The sequence below is a fragment of the Lepus europaeus genome, chromosome 4 (assembly GCF_033115175.1).
Source record: "Lepus europaeus isolate LE1 chromosome 4, mLepTim1.pri, whole genome shotgun sequence".
NCBI lineage: Eukaryota > Metazoa > Chordata > Mammalia > Lagomorpha > Leporidae > Lepus > Lepus europaeus.
Genome location: NC_084830.1, coordinates 140,878,634 through 140,904,106, shown reverse-complemented (window position 1 = coordinate 140,904,106; position 25,473 = coordinate 140,878,634). Strand labels below are relative to the sequence as shown.

At 52.4% G+C, this 25,473-nt stretch overlaps 1 protein-coding gene across 3 annotated transcripts in view; it reads right to left on the bottom strand.

Moving 5' to 3' along the window:
- Positions 1 to 5,526: 5,526 nt before the first annotated feature.
- Positions 5,527 to 25,473, bottom strand: part of SIL1 (SIL1 nucleotide exchange factor) — a 315,627-nt gene continuing 295,680 nt past the window's right edge. For all 3 annotated transcript variants that reach the window (XM_062189064.1, XM_062189062.1, XM_062189065.1), the window contains exons 8-10: positions 9,874 to 9,970; positions 8,911 to 9,075; positions 5,527 to 6,047 (exon numbers count right to left, since the gene is read on the bottom strand). In XM_062189064.1, the coding sequence (XP_062045048.1) occupies positions 5,691 to 6,047; positions 8,911 to 9,075; positions 9,874 to 9,970 (619 nt within the window). In that variant the 3' untranslated portion in view covers positions 5,527 to 5,690. The remainder of the gene's footprint in view (positions 6,048 to 8,910; positions 9,076 to 9,873; positions 9,971 to 25,473) is intronic.

Sequence of the window (25,473 nt, the reverse complement as noted above, 5' to 3'; positions counted from 1 at the left end):
CACCTGTTAGGAGACCCCAGTTACATTCTAGGCTCCTGACTTCCTCTAGACCTAGCCTTGGCTGTTGTAGGCATTTGGGAAATGAACCTAGTGGATTTAAGAACACTTTCCATCTCTTTGTCACTCTGCCTTTCAAATTAAAATAAAAATTTAAAAAAAATTTTTGAAATCTATGTATATATAAGAGGTTTTCAAAAAGGTAACAGAAAATGTTCATGAAAACAAAAACTATGGGTTCAGTGCTGTGGTGCGGCAGGTTAGAGCTGCTGTCTGCAGCACCGGCATCCCATATGGACACTGGTTCGTTTCCCACTGCTCTTCCGATCCAGCTCTCTGCCATGGCCTGGGAAAGCAGTGGAAGACAGCCCAAATGCCTAGGCACCTGCACCCACATGGGAGACCTGGAAGAAGCTTCTGGCTCCTGGCTTCAGATTGGCCCAGCTCTGGCCATTACGGCTGCTGGGGGAGAGAACCAGTGGATGGAAGAATCTCTCTCTCTCTCTCTGTCCCTCTCTCTCTAGTTCTGACTTATAAGTAAATAAAACCTTTAAAAACTATGTATGGATTTGAAAAATTTCTTGCAAAATACATTTATGTTTTAATTCCACTTTCCCATAAACTTTCTGAAATACTCTCCACTGTGATTCGTTGATCTGTGTGTCTGTCCTTTTGAGCACTGTCACCCTGTCTCAACTGCTTGCAGTTTTGCGGCAAGTCTTAAACTAGTGCGAGTCTTTGGCTTTGGTCCTTTTTCAAAATAGCTTTAGCCATGCTAGTTTCTTTGTCTTTCCACATAAATTTCCGAGTAAGACTCCTGACATCCACAAACTTCTTGCTGGGATTGCACAGAATCTATAGATAATTTTGTGAGGAATGACATCTTAACAGTACTGAGTCTCCCAGCCCATGAACTCAGTATCTCTCTCCATTATTTAGGTCTTCTTTGACTTCTCCATCAGTATTTTACAATTTTCAGAATAAAATCCTGCACCTACTGTGTTTCAGTATAAAGCCCAACATATATTTCATTTTTTGGTGCCATTATAAATGGTACTGTTTTTAAAATTTAATTTCCATTGTTCTTTGCTGGTATATAGAAATACAATTGACTGGCCTACACTGGCCCTGTATCCTGTGATCTTGCTGAATTCATCTGCTAGGTGGAGATTTGTTGGCAGATTCCACGGGACTTTCTATGTCGACAACCATGTCATCCTGAGTAGAGACAGCTTTAGGTCTCCTCTCCCCATCTCTATGCTTATTTCATTTTATTGCTTTAAGACACCTCTCAAGACTGCCAGCATAGTCTTAAAAAGGAGTTCTGCAAGTGGATATCCGTGCCTTGTCCCAGTCTTGAAAGAATTCAGCCTTTCACCATTAACTCTGACGGGGGATCTAGGTTTGTCCGTGGTTTCCCTTCATGAGGTTAAAGAAGTTTGCTCGGTTACTGCATTGCATGGCTGTGACTGACTGGATGCCGTCAGGTGTCTGTCCGCATCTGGGGCGGGCAGCACATAGCCTCGGCACGTTCTGTAGTCTTCCCACGTGGCCGGTCTGCGTGGACGGGCGTCACACTCGAGGGTGAGCTCCCCTGGCTGGGAAGTGTTTGGTTGCCCTCTTGTGCACTGCTGTGCTCGGGGTGCTGGCGATGACGCCTGCACCGCCCTCCACCACCACCTGGGAGGCCTGCTGTCCTCCCCTCGCTGCCTCCACAGCTGGTGAGGAGCACTGGTCTGCAGGGTGTTTTTCCTTGTGCTATCTTCATCTGGTTTTAGTATCAGAGGAAATGAACCTGGACATGTCTTCTCCTTGTTCTGTAAGATTATGTAGGATCTGTAGACTGCGGAATTTGCTAATAAAGACATCTGGGTCTGGAGTTTTGTGGGAAGATTTTCAACCATGAAGGAATTCAATTTCTTTAATGGATATAGGACTATATAAGTGATCTATTTATTTTTTATTTAATTCACAGGTATTTACTATTTATTCATTTTGTTTCATCTACTTGAAAGGGAGGGAAGGAAGGGTAGAGGGAGAGAGGGAAAGAGAGAGAGAGAAACATATACTTCCATCTGCTGGTTCACTTCCCAGATGACCCAGAACTCAATCTGGGTCTCCTGTGTGGGTGGCAGGGGCTCAAGCATATCAGCCATCTTCTGCTGTTTCCCAGGATGCATTAGCAGGAAGCTGGATCAAAGTCGCCAACTGGTGCTTCAACAAGGGATATGGGTAACCCAAGCCGTGGCTTAAACTGCTATGCCGCAGTACCTGCCCCAATCTATTCTTGAGTGTGATATGGTAGTTTGTGCCTTGAATAGGCAGAATGATGGCTCCCCGAAGCAGTCTACATCCTGCTCCCTGGAATCTGTGTTCTGTCCCACAGGAACGAGCTGTAGGTGGCCCCAGGGCTGCTAGCTGTCTGAGGGCAGAGGGGAAGATGAGCCGGGATTCTCCCAGGGGCCCTGTGCACTCAGAAAGGCCTTTCAAGGTGGAAGACAGACACAGAAGAGGGCAGAGTAACCTGATGGCGGAGGGACGGGACTCGTTTTCCCAGCATTGCAGACGGAGGAAGGGCTGTTGGGCATGACAGGCAGCTTCTGGAAGCTGGAAGAGGGAAGGAAGTGGAGCCCACAGAGAGCAGACAGAAAGGAACCAGCCCTGCAACGCCTTGACTTTTGTCCCGTGAGGACCTTGTCAGACTTCTAACCTACACAAGGCGAGATGACCTTGGGTCCCTCGCAGGCACTTGGTACATGCTCATTTGCTGCAGGAGCCACAGGAAGGGAACCCAGAGACTGTGCTGGCCAGGTGCGGCCCTACCCTGTGCTCTGTGGTCACGGGGGGCTGATAGCGCAGACTTGTTGGGAGTCCTCCCGTGCTACCCTCCACTGCGTGTGGAGTCCCCTCCTCTGTCCCTCGCAGCAATCATCCGAGTCTGCCTTCTTTTTCGAAGAACCATCTTTTCATTTCATTGATTTCAGGTTTTTCTGTCTTCAATTTACTGGTTTTTGCTCTTATCTTTATTGTTTCCTTTTCCCCTGCTTTCTTTGGGCTTAATTTGCTGTTCTTTTACTTGCTTTTTAAAATTACCTTTGCCTTTTGCAATCTGTTACTTAACCACAAAAGTGTAGGATTTAAGTGCTGTGTCTAACAGCAACTGCCATGCACAGCCTCCACACCCTGTGCCTCTGGCCCCCACCACCTGCCCACCTGCCCTACCTGAATGCCCCTCTTGAGACAACCACACCCAGAAGGTGCCTGTCACTGACCCCTAGTCCTCCCCGCTTTTGCAAACACCTCCACACACAGGCGTCACCCTTGACCCCTCTCGCAGATCCTCAAAGGGCCACTTCTGCCGCCTGTCTGCAGCCTGGGCATTTTGCCCCTACGCTTCTGTCAGCCACCTGCTCCTCACACACTGCACCCAGATCCCAGCCGGGGCTCCCTGTTCTTAGCCTGCCCCAGGGTCCTCCACTCTCCCCAGGCCGATGAGAGAGACAAATGCCAGTCCCATGAGGCCTCCTGTTCGCGGCTCACAAGGCACCCCACAACAGCAAGCTCAAGTCCCCAACACAGCTTCCAGGGCACTGGTGATGGTAGCCCTGTTCCCGCCTGAGGGCTTCAGCTGAGCCCTTGGTCCACGAGGCCTGTGCCCTGGGGGCCACACGGCCCATGCTACCGCCACGTGGCCACACTCCCCATGGCTGGGCGCAGCACTCCCCTGGCAGCCTGTTGTCGGGGTCTGCCCCTGTCCTGCCTGTCTTCCACTTTCTGTCCTGCGGGGAAGACGTGGCAGCCCCTGGGCCAAGGCATTTTCTGGGGCGTGGAGGCCATGCGCCCCTTGCTGCCCGTGCGACACCACACACACAGGGGCCTCCGGAGGACAGTGCTGCTCGGGGCCAAAACCTCCCGCCCACATGTCCCTGATCTTTACACAGCCTGCATTACTCTATTTGGAATCACTGTCTCCCTGAGGCCTTCCTGACCCCCTCAACTCAGTCAGGGACACCCCAGTCCTGGTGTGCGTCCCCCCACCAGCCAAAGCTCCTTGGCAGCCAGGCGGTGACCTCCTTGTCTGTGAGCCTGGAGGCCTGACACGCACCATGGCTCAACACACACAACACGAGCCAGCGAGAGTGAGGCAGTGCACTGGTGAAACCCACTCCTGCTGAGAGTGGATCAGGCCTGCCACACCTGTCCCTCCCGACTGTCCCCGGAAATGAGGGTCTGGCTCAGCCCATCCTGGGAGCAGGACACCAACAAGGGTATGACACCAGATCCCCTCTAGCTTAGTCCTGGCCTGTAACTGCCAGGTCCCCCCAGGAACGAGCTCATAACCCTAGGTCCTGTGGCTGTGGCCCCCTCTGCCATTCTGTGGCCAGCACGGAGCCTAGCTCCCACTCCTCAGCCCCGGTTCGCAGGGTGGCACCCAGAGCGAAGGCCCAGAGGGGGGCTCCTCCCAGACCTAAAGGCAGCAGTCACTGAGGAATTAGGGGGTGGAGCCAGAACCTACCCCAGTGCAGCCTGAACCTGGGTCCACTGGCTAGCATGCCCATGTCGGGTCCCCGCCATGTCTGAGCCCTGGGGCTTCCTACACTGGGGAAAGTGTGGGGGGCTGGCTCCCCTCCTGCCCTCTCCCACTGTGGTGGGAGGTGGACATGAGAAGGGCTGAGGGGGTGCTACTTCCCCTGTGCAGCTCTGAGCCTCAGTTTCCCCTCTGCTCAGTGGGAGTGAGATTTCTATAAGCTGGGCCCGACCAGGAAAGCAGAGGCCTGTCCCACACCAGCCTGCCCAACTTCACCCACAGGAGACAGGCAGGGCGCCTGTGCCAGCAGGAGTGAGCCTCTGGTGCATTGAGGAAGGCTGAAAAACAAACGCACCAGAATCCAAATCAGGAAAGCCCAGAGCTGGCGTTGCCATGGCAACCTGCAGCAGGCTCCCAGCCTGAGCTGGCCTCACGGGTGGGGGCCGGGCCTCACCAGGCTCAGCTGCCCCCAACTGTGCGGCCTCCTCCTGGGGTTGTCCCCAGTGCCTCCTTGTGCAAGGAAAGGGGAGGGCACGGGGCCCTCCAGATGGGTGGGGCAGGCCTGTCCCCTGCCTCCCGCCCCTGACAGCTCCAAGGAGATGACTCTTCTGTGGAGAGCCTCCCCCTGTGCCTGGGCTGAGACAGCTTCCCTGTGTGCAGATGCCCTGGGCTTCCCCAAGGCCAGTGTTGGACGCGGGGAGAGACGACAGACCTTCCTCATCCCCAGGGCAGGGAAGACGCCAGCTCAGGGGACAGGCACACACCACTGGTGCAGTGTCTATGCAAGCTCGCTCTCTGTCCGTGGCACTACCTCTGACGGAGGCACAGACAAGCTCAGAGCAGTGACTCCTCAAGGTCATAGTGCTTCTGCGGGGGTGAAAGACCAGAGGTTTCCACGGATTTCCTGCTGACAGACGCCCTGCCCTAACTGCACCCCCAGGCATCCCAGGCACAGCCCAGGGCCTGCCCAAGTCTGCCCAGAGACTCAGCAGACAACAGCCTTCATGTCTTCATTTAATGGCCACACCAGCACTGCCCACATGGTGCCCACACCCCAGTAGGGAAATCTTCCCTCCTGCCTTATGTCCCCTGAAGAGCCCACCCAAGCAGAGACCCCAAGCCTCACAAGCAGTGCCCCAGTCCAGTCGTGGAGTCAGGGGCAACCTCATCTCAGCTCCTTCAGCAGGCCGTCGATGGAGCCCAGCAGCTCCCGGAAGTAGCCCTCATCCTCACCCTCCTGTAGCTCCAGGGTGGCCAGTGCCTGGTACTCGGCCTGCAGGCTGACAAGCATCCTGCTGAGCTGCGGGTCCTGACGGTAATGGTCCCGGCAGGTGACCAGGAGGGCACCCAGGGTCTGCAGCACCTTCTCGCGGGCGTCGTGTTCAGGCAGCGCCAGGAGGTGGGCTGTGATCTCACACCACCCCTGTTCCCGCAGGCCTGGCAGCAGATGCACCTGGCGATACTGCTGCAACTTCTCTGGAGATGTGTCTCGGGTCAGCTCGGCCTCCTCCTCAGCAAACATCTGCCCTCCGCACAGCCAGGAGCCAGGTTGGGGGTGGGGGAGAATACAAAGAACACGGTCAGTCCTGCCCTTCAGATGCCAAGGCCATGGCTGAGCCATGAGGCCAGATCCTCGTCCTCCACACTCAGGCCTCAGAAGACCTCATGGGGGAAGGGCTTCACACACACCTCCGTGCACGTACACATTCCTCCTCCTCTCTCATACACACGCCTTCTCACTAAGTCACCTGCGCACTGTGCCAGGAGTTAGAGAAACCAAGATTGAGACAGGTCCCAGCTCTGAAGGAGCTCTCCGGGTCTAGCAGATGAATTACAACTAACAGGTAACTGCTTATAGCATGCTGGACTTAACCAACCACGCAGTGAGGGCCACACAGGCTGGGTTCCGATTCCTGCTGTCTCCAACTTGTGGAATGCCTCCCTTGGGCCCCAGGCAGCCACCTCGCAGGGGAGAGTCCACGGCCCATTTGGACAGCCAAAGTGCAGTCAGTGCACAGCACGAAGTCCATGCTCAACAACTAGCATCACCCACAGCACAGGTGCCTCCCCAGACGTTCAGTACACTCACAGCCGCCATCTTTATCACCATCATCCTTATTACCAGGGGCCTGGGAGATGCGGGAGGAGGGAACTTCCCAAGCCATTCAAGCGCACAAGGGTGAGGGGCCAGTCCACATGGGTCGGCAGCATAGGCCTGCGCCTCCTCGAAGGGCACACTGTTCTGGTGTGTGAGGTTTGGGGACCCAACACCCAGAGCCCTGGGCAGCCCTCCCATGAGCAGCCTCTACTGGGAGGAGCAGGGTACTTGCGGAAGCCTGGAGGGGAACACGCTCATGGCCTTGGTCTGTAACCACGGCTTCCTTGGCGAATGTGGTGGAACAGCCCTGAGGGTTGCCAGGGGTAGGAAAGGCAGCACGTGAACCTGACAAGCAGGGAGTGTGTCTCCAGGGTCAGGCAGAGGAGCAGAGGGGCAGGAGGGTGGGCTCTGCCACGCCAGTGCACTGAGTGCGCCTGTGCTAGGAAAGCCAGAAGCCCCGACCTGACCCAGGCAGAGAGGCATGGGGAGCCTGGAGAGGGCAGGAGGGTGGCCCGGGGAAGAGAGCTGGAGCCACTGGCTGATGGGCACACGGAGGCAGCAGGGTGGGCAAGCCCTGCATCCTGTGACAGGAACGCTGAGAGGGATCCCACCATCCTCTTCTCACTCTAGTCCCACGTCCGCCAGCCTCCTCCCAGACACCCTCAGTCCTCTCTTGGCCCCTGCCCATGGCTGGCACCCACAGCCTCCAACTTCCACCCTGCCTCCTCCAGTCTGTGGCTGGCAGCCAGCGTCGCCACCAAGGTTGGCATTTCTGATGACAAAGTCTGAGCACCTACCCCGGGCCTGGCAATCTCTAGCTGCGTCCCTGCTCACCTCAGCACTGGTCAGGCTAGCTTGACCCTCTGCCTTCACAAGTGCAGCTCCTGCTGCCAGGTGCACAGAGCTCAGCACCACAGTCCTGCCTGCCCCGCTGCCCAGCAGGGAGCACCCTTGTCATGGGCCAAGGCATACAGGAGGCAATGCCTGGGCCAGGTGGCCCCCAGCAGGAGTACGCCAGGAACTCCAGCAGTCTGACGGGGACCTACACTCTCCTTGGGAAACCCATGGGTCGGTGGCCGTCTCCCAACACCAATACCTTGGGGTGCATGGCACCCCAGGAGGCACCACCACCTCCGTGCAGCTCTGGGCCCACCAGCTGGAGACACGACCATCTGGACCACAGGGCACAGCCACGCAAGCTCGCAGGCTGGGCCCCCACCCTGGAGGAGGAAGGATGTCTCTCTGCTGTCTGCAGCTGACTCAGGGCAGCCGTATGAGACCGCCTGGTGGTGCTGTTCCAGTGATGGGTGGATGCCCTAGAACCCATGTCAGGCTGGGGGCAGCAGAGACACACACACACAAGACACCAGAAGAGAGAGATCACATCCCCTTGGGAAATGTCAAGCCAATGAGCATAGCTTCCTCCAAGTTGGCCCGCTCCCAGGATGTCAACTGTGCCCAGGCCTTATTAACTAACTCTGAGCACTGCATGGCTGCTGGCTGCTGGCTGCTCTGAAAACCTGGATTTCTGCAGCTTGGATTGAGAGAGAGAAAAAGAGACAGAAGCAGACCAAGAATCAAGCCAGGCAGAGAGGCAGCGGGGGAGAGGGAGGATGAGTGAGAGAGAGGCTGCCATGGGCAGCCCAGCCCTGCCTGGGGGAGGGGGCGAAGAGCTGGCGAGGACTGGTGGGGGGTGCTCTCAGCCTCCAGCATTCAGCCACGGTTGCAGCATCCCAGCCCTGCTCCGCCAATCAGCAGCCGGCTGTTCCGGGAGCATGAGGCCCGGGAGAGGCAACTAAGAAGGCCGTGCCAAGGCTCTCCGCAGCAGCTGAATTAGGAAGCCAGGCCTGGCTGGTTTCCTCTCTCCTCCTTAATTAAGACGCTTCTCAGGCATGCAAAAACCAAAGTAGGATGGGCACCAATTCTTCTCTCAGGTGGCAAGCAATGGGGTACCTGGGGCTCTCAAGGGCTGTGGTTCTGAGCTCCTGCCCCCAGAGAAGGCACCTGCAGGTTTACAGAATCCTAAGAGTCAGCCCCGTCAGCCTGGATCCTTGGTCTCCTGGCTCCCAGGCTCAGCTGCCCCAGCCCACCCCATGCCTTTCATTCCACGAAGGACCTGGCACTGTTTCTCAGTCTCACTCCTGCACCCCTGGTCACCAGCACGCAGGTTGCAGCTTAGTTGTGACCTCTTCCATCCCTGTACATGGACGGGCAGATGCAGGAGACTTGGGAGGGGGCCTGGGTAAAATGGCCAGAAGCAAGGGAGGTGGGCAGGCAGGGCACGCACCTTCTCAGTGACCAGGTCGTACAGCAGGGTGACCACACGCACGGACAGCACCTCCGTGTTCTTTTCCTGCACCAGACTCCTCAGGACCTGCAGCCCCCCCAGCTTCAGGAACTGCTGCTGGGCATAGGGAAAGTGACGTAGCAGGGAGCACAATGCAAACAGGACCTGGGGAGGCACAGATCCAGGGATAGGTAAGTGGCTCCAGAGAGCTAGACCTACTCCCCAAGACTCAGAAAAGGCAGATGTGCCCCAGTGACCCCACCCAGCCTCCACTCTTCTTAGCCCCTCACCACTCTGGGGTATAGCTGTATCCTAGAACCCAGGACTATGAGAGCCCGGAGAGACATCAGATATCTTCAGCCAATCAGAGAGAGAGGGTAAACGGAGGTGGGCAGGAAGCTGCAGGTGGGGCCCAAGGCCACTGGAGCTCACCCAGGGCCCAGCCACCTCTACACACTACCATCTACTTTTTTTTTTTGACAGGCAGAGTGGACAGTGTGAGAGAGAGACAGAGAGAAAGGTCTTCCTTTGCCGTTGGTTCACCCTCCAATGGCTGCCGCGGCCAGCACACTGCGGCCGGCACACCACGCCGATCTGAAAGCAAGAGCCAAGTGCTTCTCCTGGTCTCCCATGCGGGTGCAGGGCCCAAGCACTTGGGCCATCCTCCACTGCACTCCTGGGCCACAGCAGAGAGCTGGCCTGCAAGAGGGGCAACCGGGACAGAATCCGGCGCCCCGACCGGGACTAGAACCTGGTGTGCCGGCACCACTAGGCGGAGGATTAGCCTATTGAGCCGCAGCGCCAGCCACCATCTACTTTCATAGGCTCAGTGTGACCTCTCGCCTGTTCCTCAGTGGATGACACTCAGGACCCAGGGACATGTGCACAGCCTGGGAAGGGACCCCATCCTTTCAGGCCTCACAGGGTCTGGGAGTGGGCAGGAAGAAGGAGACAGAGACTCACCTTCTTCTTTGCAGAGAGAGGCTGCTCAGTGGCCAGGATGACCAGCAGCTTCTGCAGGGCTCCCCCTTCGATGGCCTCCACCTGGACCTTTGGGTTGCTGCAGAAGAAAGCAGAGGAAAGAGTGGCCACTCTGCCCAGCCTGCCTGGCAGCTAGCCCTGGGGAGAGAGGAGGAGCCTCAGGGCGGTTCCTGCTCAGGAGAAGCTGGACTTCAGCTGGGACAACAAAGACTAGCTCAGACGATGGGCCAGAGCTGGGGCTCACCACCAGTAACCAATGGCCAGCTGGACTGGTCCTGGGGGTGGGAGTAGGGGTGAGGGAAGTCACCTCTACCACAGAGCCCACCCCCATGGCCAGGGGCCAGTTCACCAGCTCTCCTGTATGAAGCCTCCTCCAGGCTGGTGCTGAATGCGCCGCCCCCCACCATCCCAGGCACATCACACCTCGGGTGTGCAGCCCTCTGCCAGGGCCAGGGCCTCGCTCCCCTCCTCTCTCCTCCTCGGTAGGCACATAGAAAACACTTGTGAGGGGAGGGCAGGCAGAGAGCACAGTGCCCAGAGAGCAACCGAGCACCTCGATAAATCCTCAACCAGGCCCAGTGGTGCTCCCTGTGGGTTCTTACTCCCCAGGAGCAGCCGCAGGGATTTCCTCCGGCCCTGTATTTGCAGCGCTCTGCATAGAGCCCACCGTGAACAGGAGCCACAGCGAAGCAGCCGCCAACCAACAAGTAATACGGGCAGCCTGGCCTGCCTCTGTCACACCTCTGCCCATTCTGTCCAGAGGAGCAGTACAGAGCCACACACCCACAGGCCTAGCCCCCTAGATGAAAGGATGGGAGCCGGTGGGCACCCTCCTTTAGGGCAGGGTGCCAGGCAAGGGATACAGCTGGGAATCCTGCAGGACATGGTTTTGCAGAATCCCTGCTTTCCTGGCTGACAACGGTGAGCAGTTAAGGGGCAAGTGATCAGTGCAGAGAACCTCACGGTCAGTCCCTGAGAAGGTGGTCTCCCCCCAACTCCCACAGTCATTTTAGGGCCCAAGAGAACAGAAGAGCAAAGGCACATACAAGGTCTGTAGCCAGAAGCAAGGAGAAGGCCAGAACAGAGGTCATACATTGGCTGTCTCACCCACCCACCAAGGGAACCAGAGTCTCCCAAAGTCTCTCAGTGTCTCTGGCTGCCTTACCTTAGTTTGACGATAAGTTTCCCAGAGACCCCCAAAGTACCTGTTCCTCCTAACCGCCAACCCTCCCAACCAGGGCCTCTCACCACATTCTGGAGAGGAAAGAGGCTGGAGGGAAGCAAAGACAAAAAGGAAGGAGTTGATTCCTGGTCCAAAATGCAGAAAAGAGAGGAGTTAGGTAACAAGAGAGATCATACCCTGGGCAGCTGCCCGCGCTCCTAAAGCTGGCCAAATGCCAAGACACGGGGGCCCAGGTTACCCCTAGATGATGGTCTACCCCTTCTATTCCTGCCAGGAACCAGCCTCAAGAATCAAGGCAGACCTGGCATGGGAGCCAGGATCCCTGTTGTCAAAAGGGAGGTCCCTCTGCTTCTTCCCAGCTGGAGAGGAAACGTAGGGGTGTGCTGGCCGGTCTGCCGCAGTCCAGCCTCCTGTCTGAGGAGCAGCCTGGCAATAGCATGAGTCCACTGAGACAGGCAAGCTGACAGCTCCTGTCCTGCGAGGCAGGTGGGCACTGGCAGGAGGGCCTGGAGCTCGGCCCCTCTGCAGCCCCTGTCCCCCTGACTTGCGAAGGTGGCGGCTTCATCAGAGCCAAGCTAACTGGGTCTGTCTCTGCCACCGCATGCCTGATTATGCTCACCCACAGCAGGCACGGGCAGGAACGGAAGGTCCCACGCAGAGATGTCCACACAAAGAGCCAGCACTGCTTCTCAGCAAGGGCAGTTGCGAGGCCTCACCGCACCAGCCCCAGGGCCACTGCTGGGATGCCTGGTCCTCATGGCCCAAGCATCAGACAGGGCTCTTCATCAACAGTCTGGCCTGCAGCCTAGGACCCTCGTGTTGTCTGGATTGGAGCCACACACAGGTATGTGCTGGTCTTCAGAGGCAGCCTGCCGTGAGCCAGGGCCCCACAGCCAGAGTGGTCCTGCATGCCCTACCCTGTTGCCATCCTCCCCATGGGGAAAGCCCACTTAGAGAAGAGAGAATGACACCCAGGGCAGGGAAGTCAGCCAAAGGGACAGGAAAACCTGGTGCCCTCTGGCAGGTTGCTGGCATCATTGTATAAGGCGCCAAATCCAATGCCTGCAGTAGGGTCCTGAAGGGACTGCGAGGGGACAACAGCACCTCTAGCCAAACAGGCCCTTGGCAGAGGGCAGCCTGGGCCACGCCCTGCCCAGCTTGAACGATGAGCCCACGCTGACTGCTTGGAGCACAGTCCCTGGCACAGCCCCAGCTCTTCCTAACAGCCCCACCAAGGGGCTGAGCAAGTGTGGCAGGGGCAGGGGTGAGCTCAGGCCTCCATCCCAGCAATGACAGCAGAGCTGAGTATCTTCTGGTAGGGGTGGGGGGTCCCCGGGGCAGCTCAGCCATGGGCTCTGAAGAGCTCCAAGTGAAGTCAGAGTGTGCAAGATCCAGGGCCTGGAGGATCCTGGGGAGAGTTTCTGTGAACAATGTCTAATGACCCTGGGCAAGTCTCTTCACTTTGTGAGGGAGAGCCAGGACTATTAAGACTACTTTTCATTAAAGACAGGACAGCCACCCTGCTAATAGTCTGGGAAAAGTGGCAGAAGACAGACCCAAGTGCTTGGGCCCCTGCCACTCATGTGGGAGATCTGCATGAAACACTTGGCTTTGGCCTGACAAAAGCCCTGGCCAATGCAGTCATCTGGGAAGTGAATCGGCAGACAGAAGCTATCTCTCTTTGTCTCTCCCTCTTTCTGTGAATCTTTCAAGTAAGTAAATAAGTAAATAAACAAAAAACAAAAAAACAAAACAGCTAAGGAATGCCAAATGCTAGTCAATGAATTGGGGCCAAAAGGTAATAACTCTTCTGACTTTGGTACAAAACAGGCCAGTTGAGGCCTTGAGAATGAGGCTCTACTCAGCCCAGCACACCCAGGCCAGCCTTGTCGCCATCTAGCCTAGGGGCTCTGGACCACAACTGTGGCCCATGTCTACAGAGGCCAGTCCTGCTGCCTGGACAGCTGGGATTTGAGAGAGTTAAAAGGGCAGGCACCTGGCTTGCCTCTCCGTGACATCAGTGGTGCTGGTGTGTTCAAAGTCAACAGAAGGATACTAAGGAAGTAGCTCGCCTCCAACACTACAGATGAGAATAAACCTTGTTCAGGGCTAAGGCGGCTGGACTGAATAAATACCATTAGCACTTGGATTACTGAGATGTTCACAATCAGCAGGCAAGTCAGCTGTCTGTGTGCAGAGGGACGGCGGCAGCTGCTACTCTGTAAATCTTGGCGGGGACGGGCAGGGGTGGGAGGGATGGAAGCGACTGTATTTGCAGAAACCAGTTTGGGGCAGGGTGACAGCAACATGGGCAATCTGCCAACGGTCAGGGGTCATACTGAGCTAAGGACAGCTGGGCAAGTGTCCGGGGGAGGGAAGAGAGCTGTTGATCTCAGGGACAGCAGCAGGGCCAGGCCAGGAGCTGCAGAGGAGGCTTCCTTTCTCCCCCTCTGGCACCCAGCACCCAAACACTATGGAAAGAGGGGCCTTTGTTAAAAAGTAGTTAGGAATTTCTGGGACCGGTGCCCTGGTGCAGTGGGTTAATCCTCTAAGGCACTGGCATCCCATATGGGTGCCGGTTCGAGTCCTGGCTGCTCCTCTTCCTATCCAGCTCTCTGCTATGGCCTGGGAAAGCAGTAGAAGATGGCCCAAGTCCTTGGGCCCCTGCACCCACGTAGGAGACCCAGAAGAAGCACCTGGTTCCTGACTTGCGGCCATTTGGGGAGTGAACCAACAGAAGGAAGATCTTTTTCTGTCTCTCCTTCTCATTGTCTGTAACTATACCTCTCAAGTAAATAAATAAAAATTTTAAAAAGAAAAAAAAAGTGGTTAGGAATTATTTTAACACAGTGAGTAGAGCATGAAGTCAGGTCTGGGCCCTTCCCAGTTTAGGGACCTGTGCCACTGTGGGGCTGCAGGCCCCAGGCTTGTACACAGTGAATGAATGTGCACAGAAGTTCCACTCAGGGGCAAATCAAAACCAGGGCTGAAAGCAGAGCCTGATCAGAAAAGCAGAGAACCTGGACGAGAAGGGGCTCTGGACCTGGAAATAAGGCTGCGTGTGACCAGGCAGGTGGCAGCAAGGAGACGCCGGGGTGAAGGCCATGCAGTCAGCAGCACCCACTCCCACACCAAGCCTGCGCTCAGACCCATGGCTGTGCTCCCTCAGGGGTCCTCACAGTATTTCTAAGAGGGACAAAGGTGCTTTCTCTAAATTCTCTTAGTAGCAGAGGCATGAACTGCCACTGTCCGCCTGAAATGTGAAGACGTGCAGCAGGGATGAGCCCACCCCAGGCATTTTCTAATGAATATTCTGAAGACCCCTGGTATACATGGATTTCAAATTTTTTTTCAGCACCTGAATAAATATACTTTTTAACTCTAATATTTTCCAAGAACTTTTTGAAGAATTGTTGTATTTCCCAAGAACAAAACTACAATACAATTACAAAATCAATAAATTGACACTGACATGATGACCTACAGATAATCGGATTTTGCCAAGACGTATTTTTGGTCCCAGGTCCACTGAACAGGGCCACAATGACCAAGTTCCTTTCATCTGGGCCCCTCCCCTCCTTGGTCTGTCTTTTTCATGACTTTGACACTGCTGAAGTGCACTGGCCAGCTGTATAATGTTCTAACGTCTCATTTGGGTCGGATGTGTTAAACCCTTTTGCAGCAGTACGACAATGCTGCACCTTTCTCAGTGCATCTTGTCTGGGGGTTTTGATGTCACCCAGTCCCACAACTGGCCATGTTCACTCTGAGTACTGGCTAGAATTTCTGCCAGATCTCTCCACTACAAAGTTACTATCTGTCCCTCTGAAACTAATAAATAGTTTGTAGGGAGAACAGACAATCTGTTCCTCATCAACCTTTCATCCACTAGTTTTGACATTCCTTGATAATTCTTGCTTCAAGTAACATTACTTCTAAGTTTGTCAAAGCTTCTTTTTTGGTGGCACTCTACTTGAAAGAAGAGACTTCCCTTCTCTCCCATTCATTCATTTATATCGATATGGATTCATGGATTCTTAATATATGGAATATAAGGCACTTTTATCATTATATTGATGCTCCAATTATCCTTGAATTAATCACCAACACCTTTTCATACTGCCTCCTGTGTCTTTTTGACATGTTTCTATCATTCTTTGAGAATACTTCCTTATTCTCTGGCACAAGATGTTCTTGTACAAGATGCTGTACTTTCCCTGTGCCAGCCACGGACTTAGCCATTTCTCCAAGGAGCACTCGAGGAACTTTTTGAAAATACAGATGTCAAACCCTAACCAATGTATACTCAATCATAATCTCAGGGGTTGGGGCTCTAAAAACCTGCTTTTTCAAAACTGCCTGCATGATTCTTACTCTTACATTCTGAGGACCACACATGGGATAACTAGGGCCAGCCTTTTCGCCAGTACAGCAGCCCCAGTCAGCAGCCCCGGTACAGAGTACCCAAAGACTATGGCAGTGGAGCAAACTCCAACACACCAAACACCCTTATGCCCTTTTAAAACTTCCCCAATTTCTAGAAAAATGTCTCTGATACTGAACTGAAATCTGCTTGCCTGAAGATAATATTCATGGATCCCAAGTCTATCTCTTTAAAAAAAAAAAAAAAAAGTATGACGGGGGCTGGTGCTGTGGTGTAGCCAGTAAAGCCACTGCTGCAGTACCAGCATCCCACATGGGTGCCAGTTTGTGTCCCAGCTGCTTAACTACCAATCCAGCTTCCTGCTGATGGCCTGGGAAAGCCCTACACACACATGGGAGACCCAGAAGAAGCTCCTGGTTTCTGGCTTTGGATGGGCTGTTGCAGCTATTTGGGGAGTGAATGAGTGGATGGAAGATTTTTTCTGTCTCTCCGGAGCTCTGTCTGCGACTCTACCTCTCAAATAAATAAATAAATCTTTAAGGGGAAAAAAAAGTATGTCACTGAAAGGCACACACACACACAGAGAGAGAGAGAGAGAGAGAGAGAGAGAGAGGGAGGGAGGGATACCCATCTACCCACACAGAATCTGCCATCCACTGGTTCATTTTCCAAATGGCTGCAATGGCCAGGATTGGTCCCAGCTAAGTCAGGAGCTCCATGCTGGTTTCCCACGTGGGTGGCATGGTGCCAAGTACTTGAACCATCACTTGCTTCCCGGGGTGAGCTTTAGAAGTAACTGTAATCAGAAGCGGAGCTGGGGCTAGAACTCAGGCATGCAGGCATCCCAACGAGCATCTGGAAGCCTGTCCCCCAGGTCTAGCTCTTACAGCAGTGCTGCCTAGTCCTACATGACAGGTCAGCCCTTCTGAAGCCCAGGAGCAGCCAAGTGCCACTGAGAAAGTCCCTTTCTCCCAATCTGCCATCCCAGGACCCTGTACTCTTTCTGACAGTGCTCTATGAGATGCTGCTCCATGGATGGACAATCCCCGCAGAGGGAGCCAAAACCTCCCTGCAGGGCTCCACCTGACCACCCCTTCAGAGTCCAGTGAGCCTGGCTATCTCTGTCCCAGGGCCATTCTGGACCAATGCCTCAAGCCATCCTTAGGTTTTGAGCAGTGCAGAACTAACTCTCATGAGCCAAGGGTTCCCCCACTACCATGGGCCTGAACCTAAACATAGGGCCTCACTGCTACTCTTTCAGATTAGCAGGCAAAAATGGGTGATATGACACCATCATATTTATTTCTCAGTGGTGGGATTTCCTTTACAAATGAGCCTTATACAGAGCAACAGTTACTAATACATGGTTTTTTTATAACGAAATGAAACACCTCATTTGGCCTGCAGGGCCCTCCACCCTAGCCTGCCATCCTGTCATGTGTCCACCATGTTGGCAACCCCTTCTGGACCTGTGTCACGCCCTCCTGTGTCTTCACCCAGGAGGCAGGATGTAGGACAGACAGGACGGGTGCCGATGAGCTCTCTGGCACATCTCAGAGCAGAGGTTCTGCTGCCATGGAACCGCTTACAAACCACTTACTCACGGGGTGAATGCTCAGGCTGCTCCAGGTCCCTGTCTATTTATCATCATCTCTCTATCATGAGATTCCACCATGCACTCTCCTGAGAAGCGGATGTCCTCTGTGTCTAACTAATTGGTCTCATCTCTCCAGGAAAGGGAAATTAGAAATGAGAGTCCCCCAGGGGTATCGACAATGTTTTATTTTATGACCTGGGTGGTGGTTGAAGGGGTATGTTCCCTTTCAATAATTTCAAGTGTGTGTATTAAGACTGATAAACTCTTCTGTGTATGGAAGGGAAGAAGAGAGGGAGGGAGGGAAAGACTTTAGTTTTAACACCTGCTTTTACAGAACTCATGTTAGCTCAAATCACTCTTCTCTTTAGAAATGCCCATGAATCACATCTCCACAGCTTACTGTTATTCTGAAAACCAAAACCGTTCATCATCTATCTCTCTGCCCCTCTCAACCCCTAGCGTACCAAAGACTCAGGCACATGTAGGCTCCAGGATGATGTTCGGAGTTTCACGTGGCTGTGATCTTTCATACCCTAACCCACCAGTAAGAGGCCAGTGGCTCTTCTTCCTCACACAATCTTAGCCTCAATTCCTCTTAATGGTGTTTGGTTTATTTGTGCCAGCAGAAAGTCATTCTCCTTAAAAGAGAAGGCACAGGTAACACAGAGAAAGCAGCAACAAAGGAGATGCTACCTCTGGCACCTGCTACGCTGAACCACCTGACTAAACAGGTGGCCTGAAGCTTTCCTAGCCATTTCTCTTATTCCGACCATTAACTGCGGAGGCCCTCTCCCTGCTCTGAGCATTTCCCTTCCCAAGTCTCCTGCACCGGGTATTGCTGGCGGCCTTCTGAGGCTGATGTTCTCTCCTCTGTTCCCACATGGCTCCTGGGTCCCTCTGGGCGTCTGTTTCCTTGTTCCCTGCAGTAATCACTCGTGACTCCATTAAGCACATCTCAGTTTTTAGATTATGAGTCACCCTTCCTTTCAAAGTTGCTGTTCAGACATCATATCTGCTCTTCCCTAGATCTTCTGAAATCTGCTCTCCCCAGACTTGGAGTTTTGCACTCCCCTCAACTTCTCCAACCATGGTCACTTTCCTAAAACTTCAACTTCACTATAGAAATCCTCGCTGCCCAGATGCAATTTCAGTGAGGCCCTTTTCCTCACTGCTTCTTTAACTTGCAGAGACACAAAACTGTCAGAAAAATAAGTGAATAATTAATGTGGGTCAAAGATTTATCACAGCCTGTTTTCTTGCAGATGGAGTTTTCTAGCTACTCCAATGAACACCCCAGTGCCACTTCAGTGTGCTTCTGCCAGCTCTGTCATTTCAATTCAGAAAGCCTCTGTCACATCGGGCCGAAGTGGGGGGGGGATGGAGAGGGGCCTAACAGCTCATACCTACCTCAGGGCTGATTGGTTCATATTTTCCTGAGCTAACAGCCAACGATCTGGACTTGTTTGTCACCAAAAATCCCAAAATCAGGAAGCAAACCAGTGAATAAGCACTGCTCTGGGTCAACGAAACTTGGGCTGAAGTTCTAGCTCCAATGTTTTTAATCTGCGTGACTAAGTAAGGAAGCCTCTTTGGCCTTCAGCTTCTGCACTGCTAGAACAAGGACTAATAACATCACCTATCATTGAGAGCACAGTAGAGCTGTGGCGGTGGCCAGAACCAAATAATTGCTCCCAGAGAAATCCCAAGGAAAAATATTGCACACTCCAGTGGAAGTTGTCGGATTGGGCTCTAACGGAAGGGGCGGAGAGACTCGATCAGTTAGCATGGAATTTGGAGAGAAAGTCCTTCCAGAATATGGAGGCACTATGACAGTTCTAGATGACCAATATCATTTTTTACTTAGCGATGGCAACCTCCTTAGAAAATATGCAGACTGAGGGCCAGTGCTGTGGCGTAGCAGGTAGGGCTGCCACCTGCAGTGCTGGAATCCCATGTGGGCACTGATTCGAGTGCCGGCTGCTCCACTTCCAATCCAGCTCTCTGCTATGGCCTGGGAAAGCAGTGGAAAGTGGCCCAGATGCTTGGGCCCCTGCACCAGCATGGGAGAACTGGAGGAGGCTCCTGGCTCCTGATCAGCCCAACTCTGGCATTCATGGCCAAATGGGGAGTGAGCCAGTGGATGGAAGACCTTTCTCTTTCTCTTTCTGTCTCTCTGTAACTATCAAATAACTTAAAAAAAAAAAAAAACAGACTGAAATAAGTTTTGAAATAGCATCATGTGAACCGCCCATTCCACTACAGCTCTGAACTCTTTCATCATGTAAATAATTTCCATGTTTCTTTTATAATAAACTAATGACATGTAACTCAAAACACTGTCTCTAAAAGTTACACTACACTGGTACAAACATTTCCCAATAAAATATCTAAAAGAAAATGTGTATTTCATGCAATTATTGTGGGAATGAACTATGATAATATATGAGCATATAAAGTTCCTGCCAAATGCCACACATCAGAATGACAGTGGTTTTCTGACAAAATAAAGTATTTAACAAAATTATTCTTTGTATTCTTCTGTAAAGACAGACTACCAGGTCCGGCACTGTGGTATAGAAGGCCAAGCCTCTGCCTGCAGCTCTGGCATCCCACATGGGCACCAGTTTGATTCCTGGCTGCTCCATTTCCAATCCAGCTTCCTGTTAATGTGCTTGGGAATGCAAGGGAAGATGGCCCAAGTGACTGGGCCTCTACGCCCACGTGGGAGACCTTGAAAAAGCTCCTGGCTCTTGTCTCTGGCAGCCATTTGTGGAGTGAACCAGCAGATGGAATATCAGTCTCTTTCTCTACTTATTTATTTAAATACATACATTTTTAAAAACAAAGAAGTTGCGGGAGCTTCCCATGGCAGGGTATACACAGAAGAAGGCACTGCGTCACACTGAGTGGCCCTAGATCCTCATTCCCAGCATCTCTGGCTGGACAAAGCCACAGCAGAAAGAATTCATGGGGGAGAAATGTAATTAACAAACAAGAGAGAGAGGCTGGGAGGAAGGATCAAAGACGCTAATTAGAACTGGCTAAAGAGAGACCACAGGATAGGGAACATGGAAGACAGCCGGCTAAAGAGAATTATCTGTGGCCTATAATTATTCAAAGAATGTCTCCGAGTAATTGTCTCAGGCAGTCAGAGAGAGGCAAGGTGGGAGTAACAAGGTTAAGCAGAAGAAAATTTAGGCTAAAAACATACCAAAGATTTCTCACACACAGACTTACCAGCTTTACGAGCGAACACGGAGATGTGGTTTTAGGTCGTCTACACCAGTTGGTTGTCTAACTACCCCCATAGGTGCTGGGAGGAAAATGAGTGTGTCGGATCTCGCAGAGCAAGGGGGCTCCAGGGAAGTCCCTGGGCAGCTAATCTCTGCTGCAAGCTACAGCCACACACATGGCTGCAGGCCTATGTGGCTCAGCCCTGACCTTCCTTTGTCACCCAGCTCCTGTGCACAACGGTTCTGAGCTGTACGCGGGGGAATCAGCAGCTCTTCCTCCGACCTCCTCATCCTCTCGCCCTCCCTGCATTCTCTAATAAATCTGACAAACGTGATAAACCACACTGTGGGAAACATCATCTGCTCAATCAGAGCCAATGGAATCAAGCAGGGCCTATTTTGTTTTTGCTGTGCAACTGCAGGCATGTTTATGAATGAGCCATCTCTTAATAGCAAAAGAAAAGGCAGTGATCGTGGGATGGTCTATAGCTGAGAATGACAACACTGAAATGCTTCATTTACAGGATTTGGAAGTCGTATAGACTACAAATTTCTCTGCCGTGCAACATACATAACAAGTCCCCAAAATATCCTTTGTTTGCTGAGGTTTTGCTCAGATATTTAAGGTTTCTGACAGTTTAAATATGGTGAACAATATGGTGAACCATCCAAATATTCTGCATCAATGGTATTTGGAAAGATCTTTATGAACAATTAGTTCTAGTTCTAAGAGGCAATTGGAACATCCCAGCTGCTGGCTTTCCAAAGGGTGGATCAACATGGACTCTGTGGCCAGTACCACATTATGTGCACATGTTATGACCACTCTCACTGACCCCCCACCCCTGCCCCGCTGGCACGGACTTCCTGCCCACAGCCACTTCTCTCATGGTGTCACAAGGAGGTATGTGGGTAGAGGGTATGTGCTGACTACCATGTCAGGTTCAGGGCACAACTGGGAGGTCTGACCTTACCCTTGGGCCTGACTCAAGTAGCCTGAACAGGGGTCTAAAGGGAAAGCTGTAACACCCCATTGTGTGGAAGTCTTGAAGAAATGGAGAAAATTCTATTATTTATAGCTTCACAGGACAGAATGTTAGATAGTTCTGTCTGAGAACATGTTATCTGAGGCTCTCCTTCCCGTCAGTGGGTCAGCAAACACTGATGGGGGCCAGCACATGCATGTCCTCAGCTGAGCACCTTAGGGCCAGAGTGAGAATGAGCACAGTTCCTCCCCCATTAGACACAATTGACAGCCAATCGGGACACAGAGATGTTCTCAATCAGACGAGCCACTGTGTGGGAGAAGGTCGCTTGAAAACAGATGCTTGGTCAGAAGGATGGCTGTGGCACGATCAAAAGTCACGAGGATGGGAGCAGAAAGACTAAAATTCTATAAGTACTGCCTATCTAAATTCAGATAAAAACTCACTTTTTTTTTCTTTCTCAAAGAACGTGTTAAGAGTCACCTTCCATGGACCCTTTCAACTATCTTTCTGATAAATCATGAAAAGGCTTCTGCTGGAATCATCCAAATGCCAAATAAAAAGTTACACTCATAAAATGGTTAATGTCAAAATGTAAATGGTTTGTTTAAGATTCAGCAATTGTTGCTGAATCAAACACAAAATCTCTATGGCTTGAACAGCGAGGGAAACAAAAGGCTTGACGATTTAGCGCTCGTTAAAGTCTGTCTGGCTGAATTTTAGATTGCAACTTAAAAGAAAAAACATTAAACCAGTTCAAGTGTGAACTGACATATGCACAGAGGTTTTCAGCTGTCTGCAAATGTGGCAAGGACACAGCCTGGAATGGGGCTGCACAGGCCCTGGCTGAGCAGGGGCCTGCGTCCAGCCCCTAACAATAAGCCCAGTACCAGAGTAGAGGCACAGGGCCAGAGGCCAGCAGAACCCTGCACAAGAAAGCTCTGGAGGGGCCGGCACTGTGGTATAGCAGGTGAGGCCACTGCCTTCAGTGCCGGCAACCCATACAGGCACTGGTTTGAGTCCCAGCTGCTCCACTTCCAATCCAGCTCTCTGCTGTGACCTGGGAAAGCAGTACAAGATGGCCCAAATCCTTGGGCCCCTTCCCCCACGTGGGAGACCTAGAATAATCTCCTGGCTCCTGACTTCGGATCAGCACAGCTCCAGCCATTGCAGCCATTTGGGGAGTGAACCAATGGATGGAAGACCTCTTTCTCTCTGGCTCTCCTTCTCTCTCTGTGTAACTCTTTCAAGTAAATAAATAAATCTTAAAAAAAAAAAAAAAAAGAAAGAAAGAAAGCAAGCACTGGAAAGCTGAGGCCAGAGTCTCAGCAGTGGTTGAAGGTGGCTATGTGCCAAGGGCCAACCCCCATGAGCCTGCTGCTGTAGGAAGGCTGGGACTTTAAGAAGAATCAACTGGCCGGTGCCGTGGCTCACTAGGCTAATCCTCCACCTTGCGGCGCCGGCACACCGGGTTCTAGTCCTGGTCAGGGCGCCGGCTTCTGTCCCGGTTGCCCCTCTTCCAGGCCAGCTCTCTGCTGTGGCCCAGGAGTGCAGTGGAGGATGGCCCAAGTGCTTGGGCCCTGCACCCCATGGGAGACCAGGAGAAGCACCTGGCTCCTGCCATTGGATCAGTGCGGTGTGCCGGCTGCAGCACGCTAGCCGCGGTGGCCATTGGAGGGTGAACCAACAGCAAAGGAAGACCTTTCTCTCTCTCTCTGTCCACTCTGCCTGTCAAAAAAAAAAAAAAAAAAAAAAAAGAGAATCAACTGCGAGACAGGGCTAGCTCCTGTAGCTCCTGCCTGGGGAGCTAGAGAAGCAACAGCTTTGCCCTCCTATTCTCCTCACCTGGCCTTGCTTGTCAGGTGCTCACATGGGCCACACAGGAAATTCCTGCCAGGCCCAACTGTCCAAGCCTGCTGATCCTGCAGCTCTCAAGTGTGGCCATAGAAACAACTCTTCCTGGGAGGGTTGAAGAGCTGCTGAGCAAGGAATTTTGGATTCTCTTGCCCACTGGGTCATAAGAGTAATTAAAACTTCACCATCGGGGATTCATTTCTTTGAGTCTTCAAAACAATTCTATTTTTTAGGGTCCCCTATTAAAATGCCATTACCTCTAGGTTGGAAGGAATGGTAGTCATGTGTAAGTCGGATGACCACTTAATTTATTATCCAAACTGGGACACCATTAAGAGACAAAGGGGGCACTGTTAATCACTGCACTGGGACAAGAGGCATAAACAGAACATCTGGTTTCCCTGATGAAGGCCTTGTGATAGGGTCTCTGGAAGATGCAAAGGTCAATAAAGCATGTTCATGGTCCCAGAACCTGGACTTGAGCTGAGGGACAAGGGATTCTGAATAGGCCAAGGTCAGGCACCTGCAGAGGGTGCAGATGGCCCCCGGAGGGAACCATCACAGCAACTCCACAGTGGAAAAGACCTCGGTTCTCAAGTCAGGCTGATCTGAGTCAGAATTCTGCATTTCCTTTCAGCATGACCTTGAGATAAATCAATCAACCTGTCTTTGCCCAAGCTTCCTAATCTGTCAAGTGAGGATAATTTTGTAAGGTTGCTGTGAGGATTTAAATGAGATACCAAATGTAAGGGCACCTGGCCCACAGGTTCCATACTACCACTAGCACCATCAGGAGCAGCCCTAAACTTTAAACCTCACATACTTCTGTAAATGCTTCCGTCAGAAGGTGGAGGAAAGGCAGGAAGAGGGGCAGGAGCTGTGGCGCAGTGGGTTAAAGCCCCAGCCTGCAGCTCTGGCATCCTATATGGGTGCCAGTTTGAGTTCTGGCTGCTCTACTTTCAATTCAGCTCTCTGCTATGCCTGGGAAAGCAGTAGAAGATGGCCCAAGTCCTTGGGCCCCTGCACCTGCGTGGGAGGACCTGGAGGAGGCTCCTGGCTCCAGATCAGCTCATCTCTGGCTGTTGTGGCCATTTGGGAAGTGAACCACTGGATGAAAGACTTCTCGCTCTATCTCTATCTGTAACTCTGTCTTTCAAGTAAATAAAATAAATCTTTTTTTTTTTTTTTAAAGGAGGGGAGCAGAAAGAGACAAGCAGAAAAGGGCAAACTAGCCTTCTCCAAGGCCTGTGCATGGCCGAGCAGTGCAAAGTCCTTGACTGCAGCAGCTGCCCAGCAGTGGACCAGATGAGCCAGGCCTCCCCACTCTCCTGACCCCAACCATCGGTGACTGCTCCACCTTCAACGCCTGGACATAATTGCCATTTCTCTCAGGGTGGGCCAAGGATAGATGTGACTTTCCAAAGTGACTGAGCCTCACTCTGATACCTGTCTGATAGGGAAATGGTACAGCTTTCTGGGCCCCTTGTGACAGAGACATAAACATACGAGAAGTGCCTCACATTCATTGGGAGAATGGCTTCTGGAAAGTCACCTTTTAATGGCTCTCAAGTGCTCTTCAAATATGAACTTACGTAATCCTTAGGACAACTCCAGGAGGCACACGCTATTGCCTCCATTTCACAGAGAAACAAACTGAGTCACAGAAAGCTGAGTCATTTCCCCAAGGTCACCTGCCTAAAAAGTGGCCGTCACAAAATTTCTGAAATTAGGTCTGCCACCGCGGACCAGAAACCAGGAGCTGGATGGCCAGGAAAGGGTCCTTAACTGATTGGACTTTACTACCATTGTTTGTCAAGAAGCTGTGCTGCTCAACCAAAGGATCCACAGTGAGTGTGAAAGGACACCAGGCAAGGACAGTGACTGTGCATCCCAGCCTACATCTGCCACCAGGGTTTACAGACAGATGCAGACCCAGCAGAGAAGGGACCTACTCCCTGCTCACCATGACTTGAGGTGCAGCACAAACTGTGCTAAAGCCATGGTTTTCAAAATCTGATCTCTGGGCTAGCAGCACGACCAACATGAGGGGCTTCAAAAAGTTCATGAGAAATGCACATGGTCTTTTAAAAAATGATTTATTTACTTATGTGAAAGCAGGCAGAGATCTTCTGTCTGCTGGTTCACTCCCCCAAATGCCTTTAACAGCTGGGGTTGGGCCAGACTGAAGTCAGGATCCTGAACGGAATCTACGTCACCTGTGTGGGTGGCAGGGCCATTACCTGCTACCTCCCAGGGTGCACAGCAGCAGGAAGCTGGAATCAGGCACCCCAATATGGGATGTAGGTATCCCAAGTGCTGTCTTAACTACTGTACTGTGCCAAATG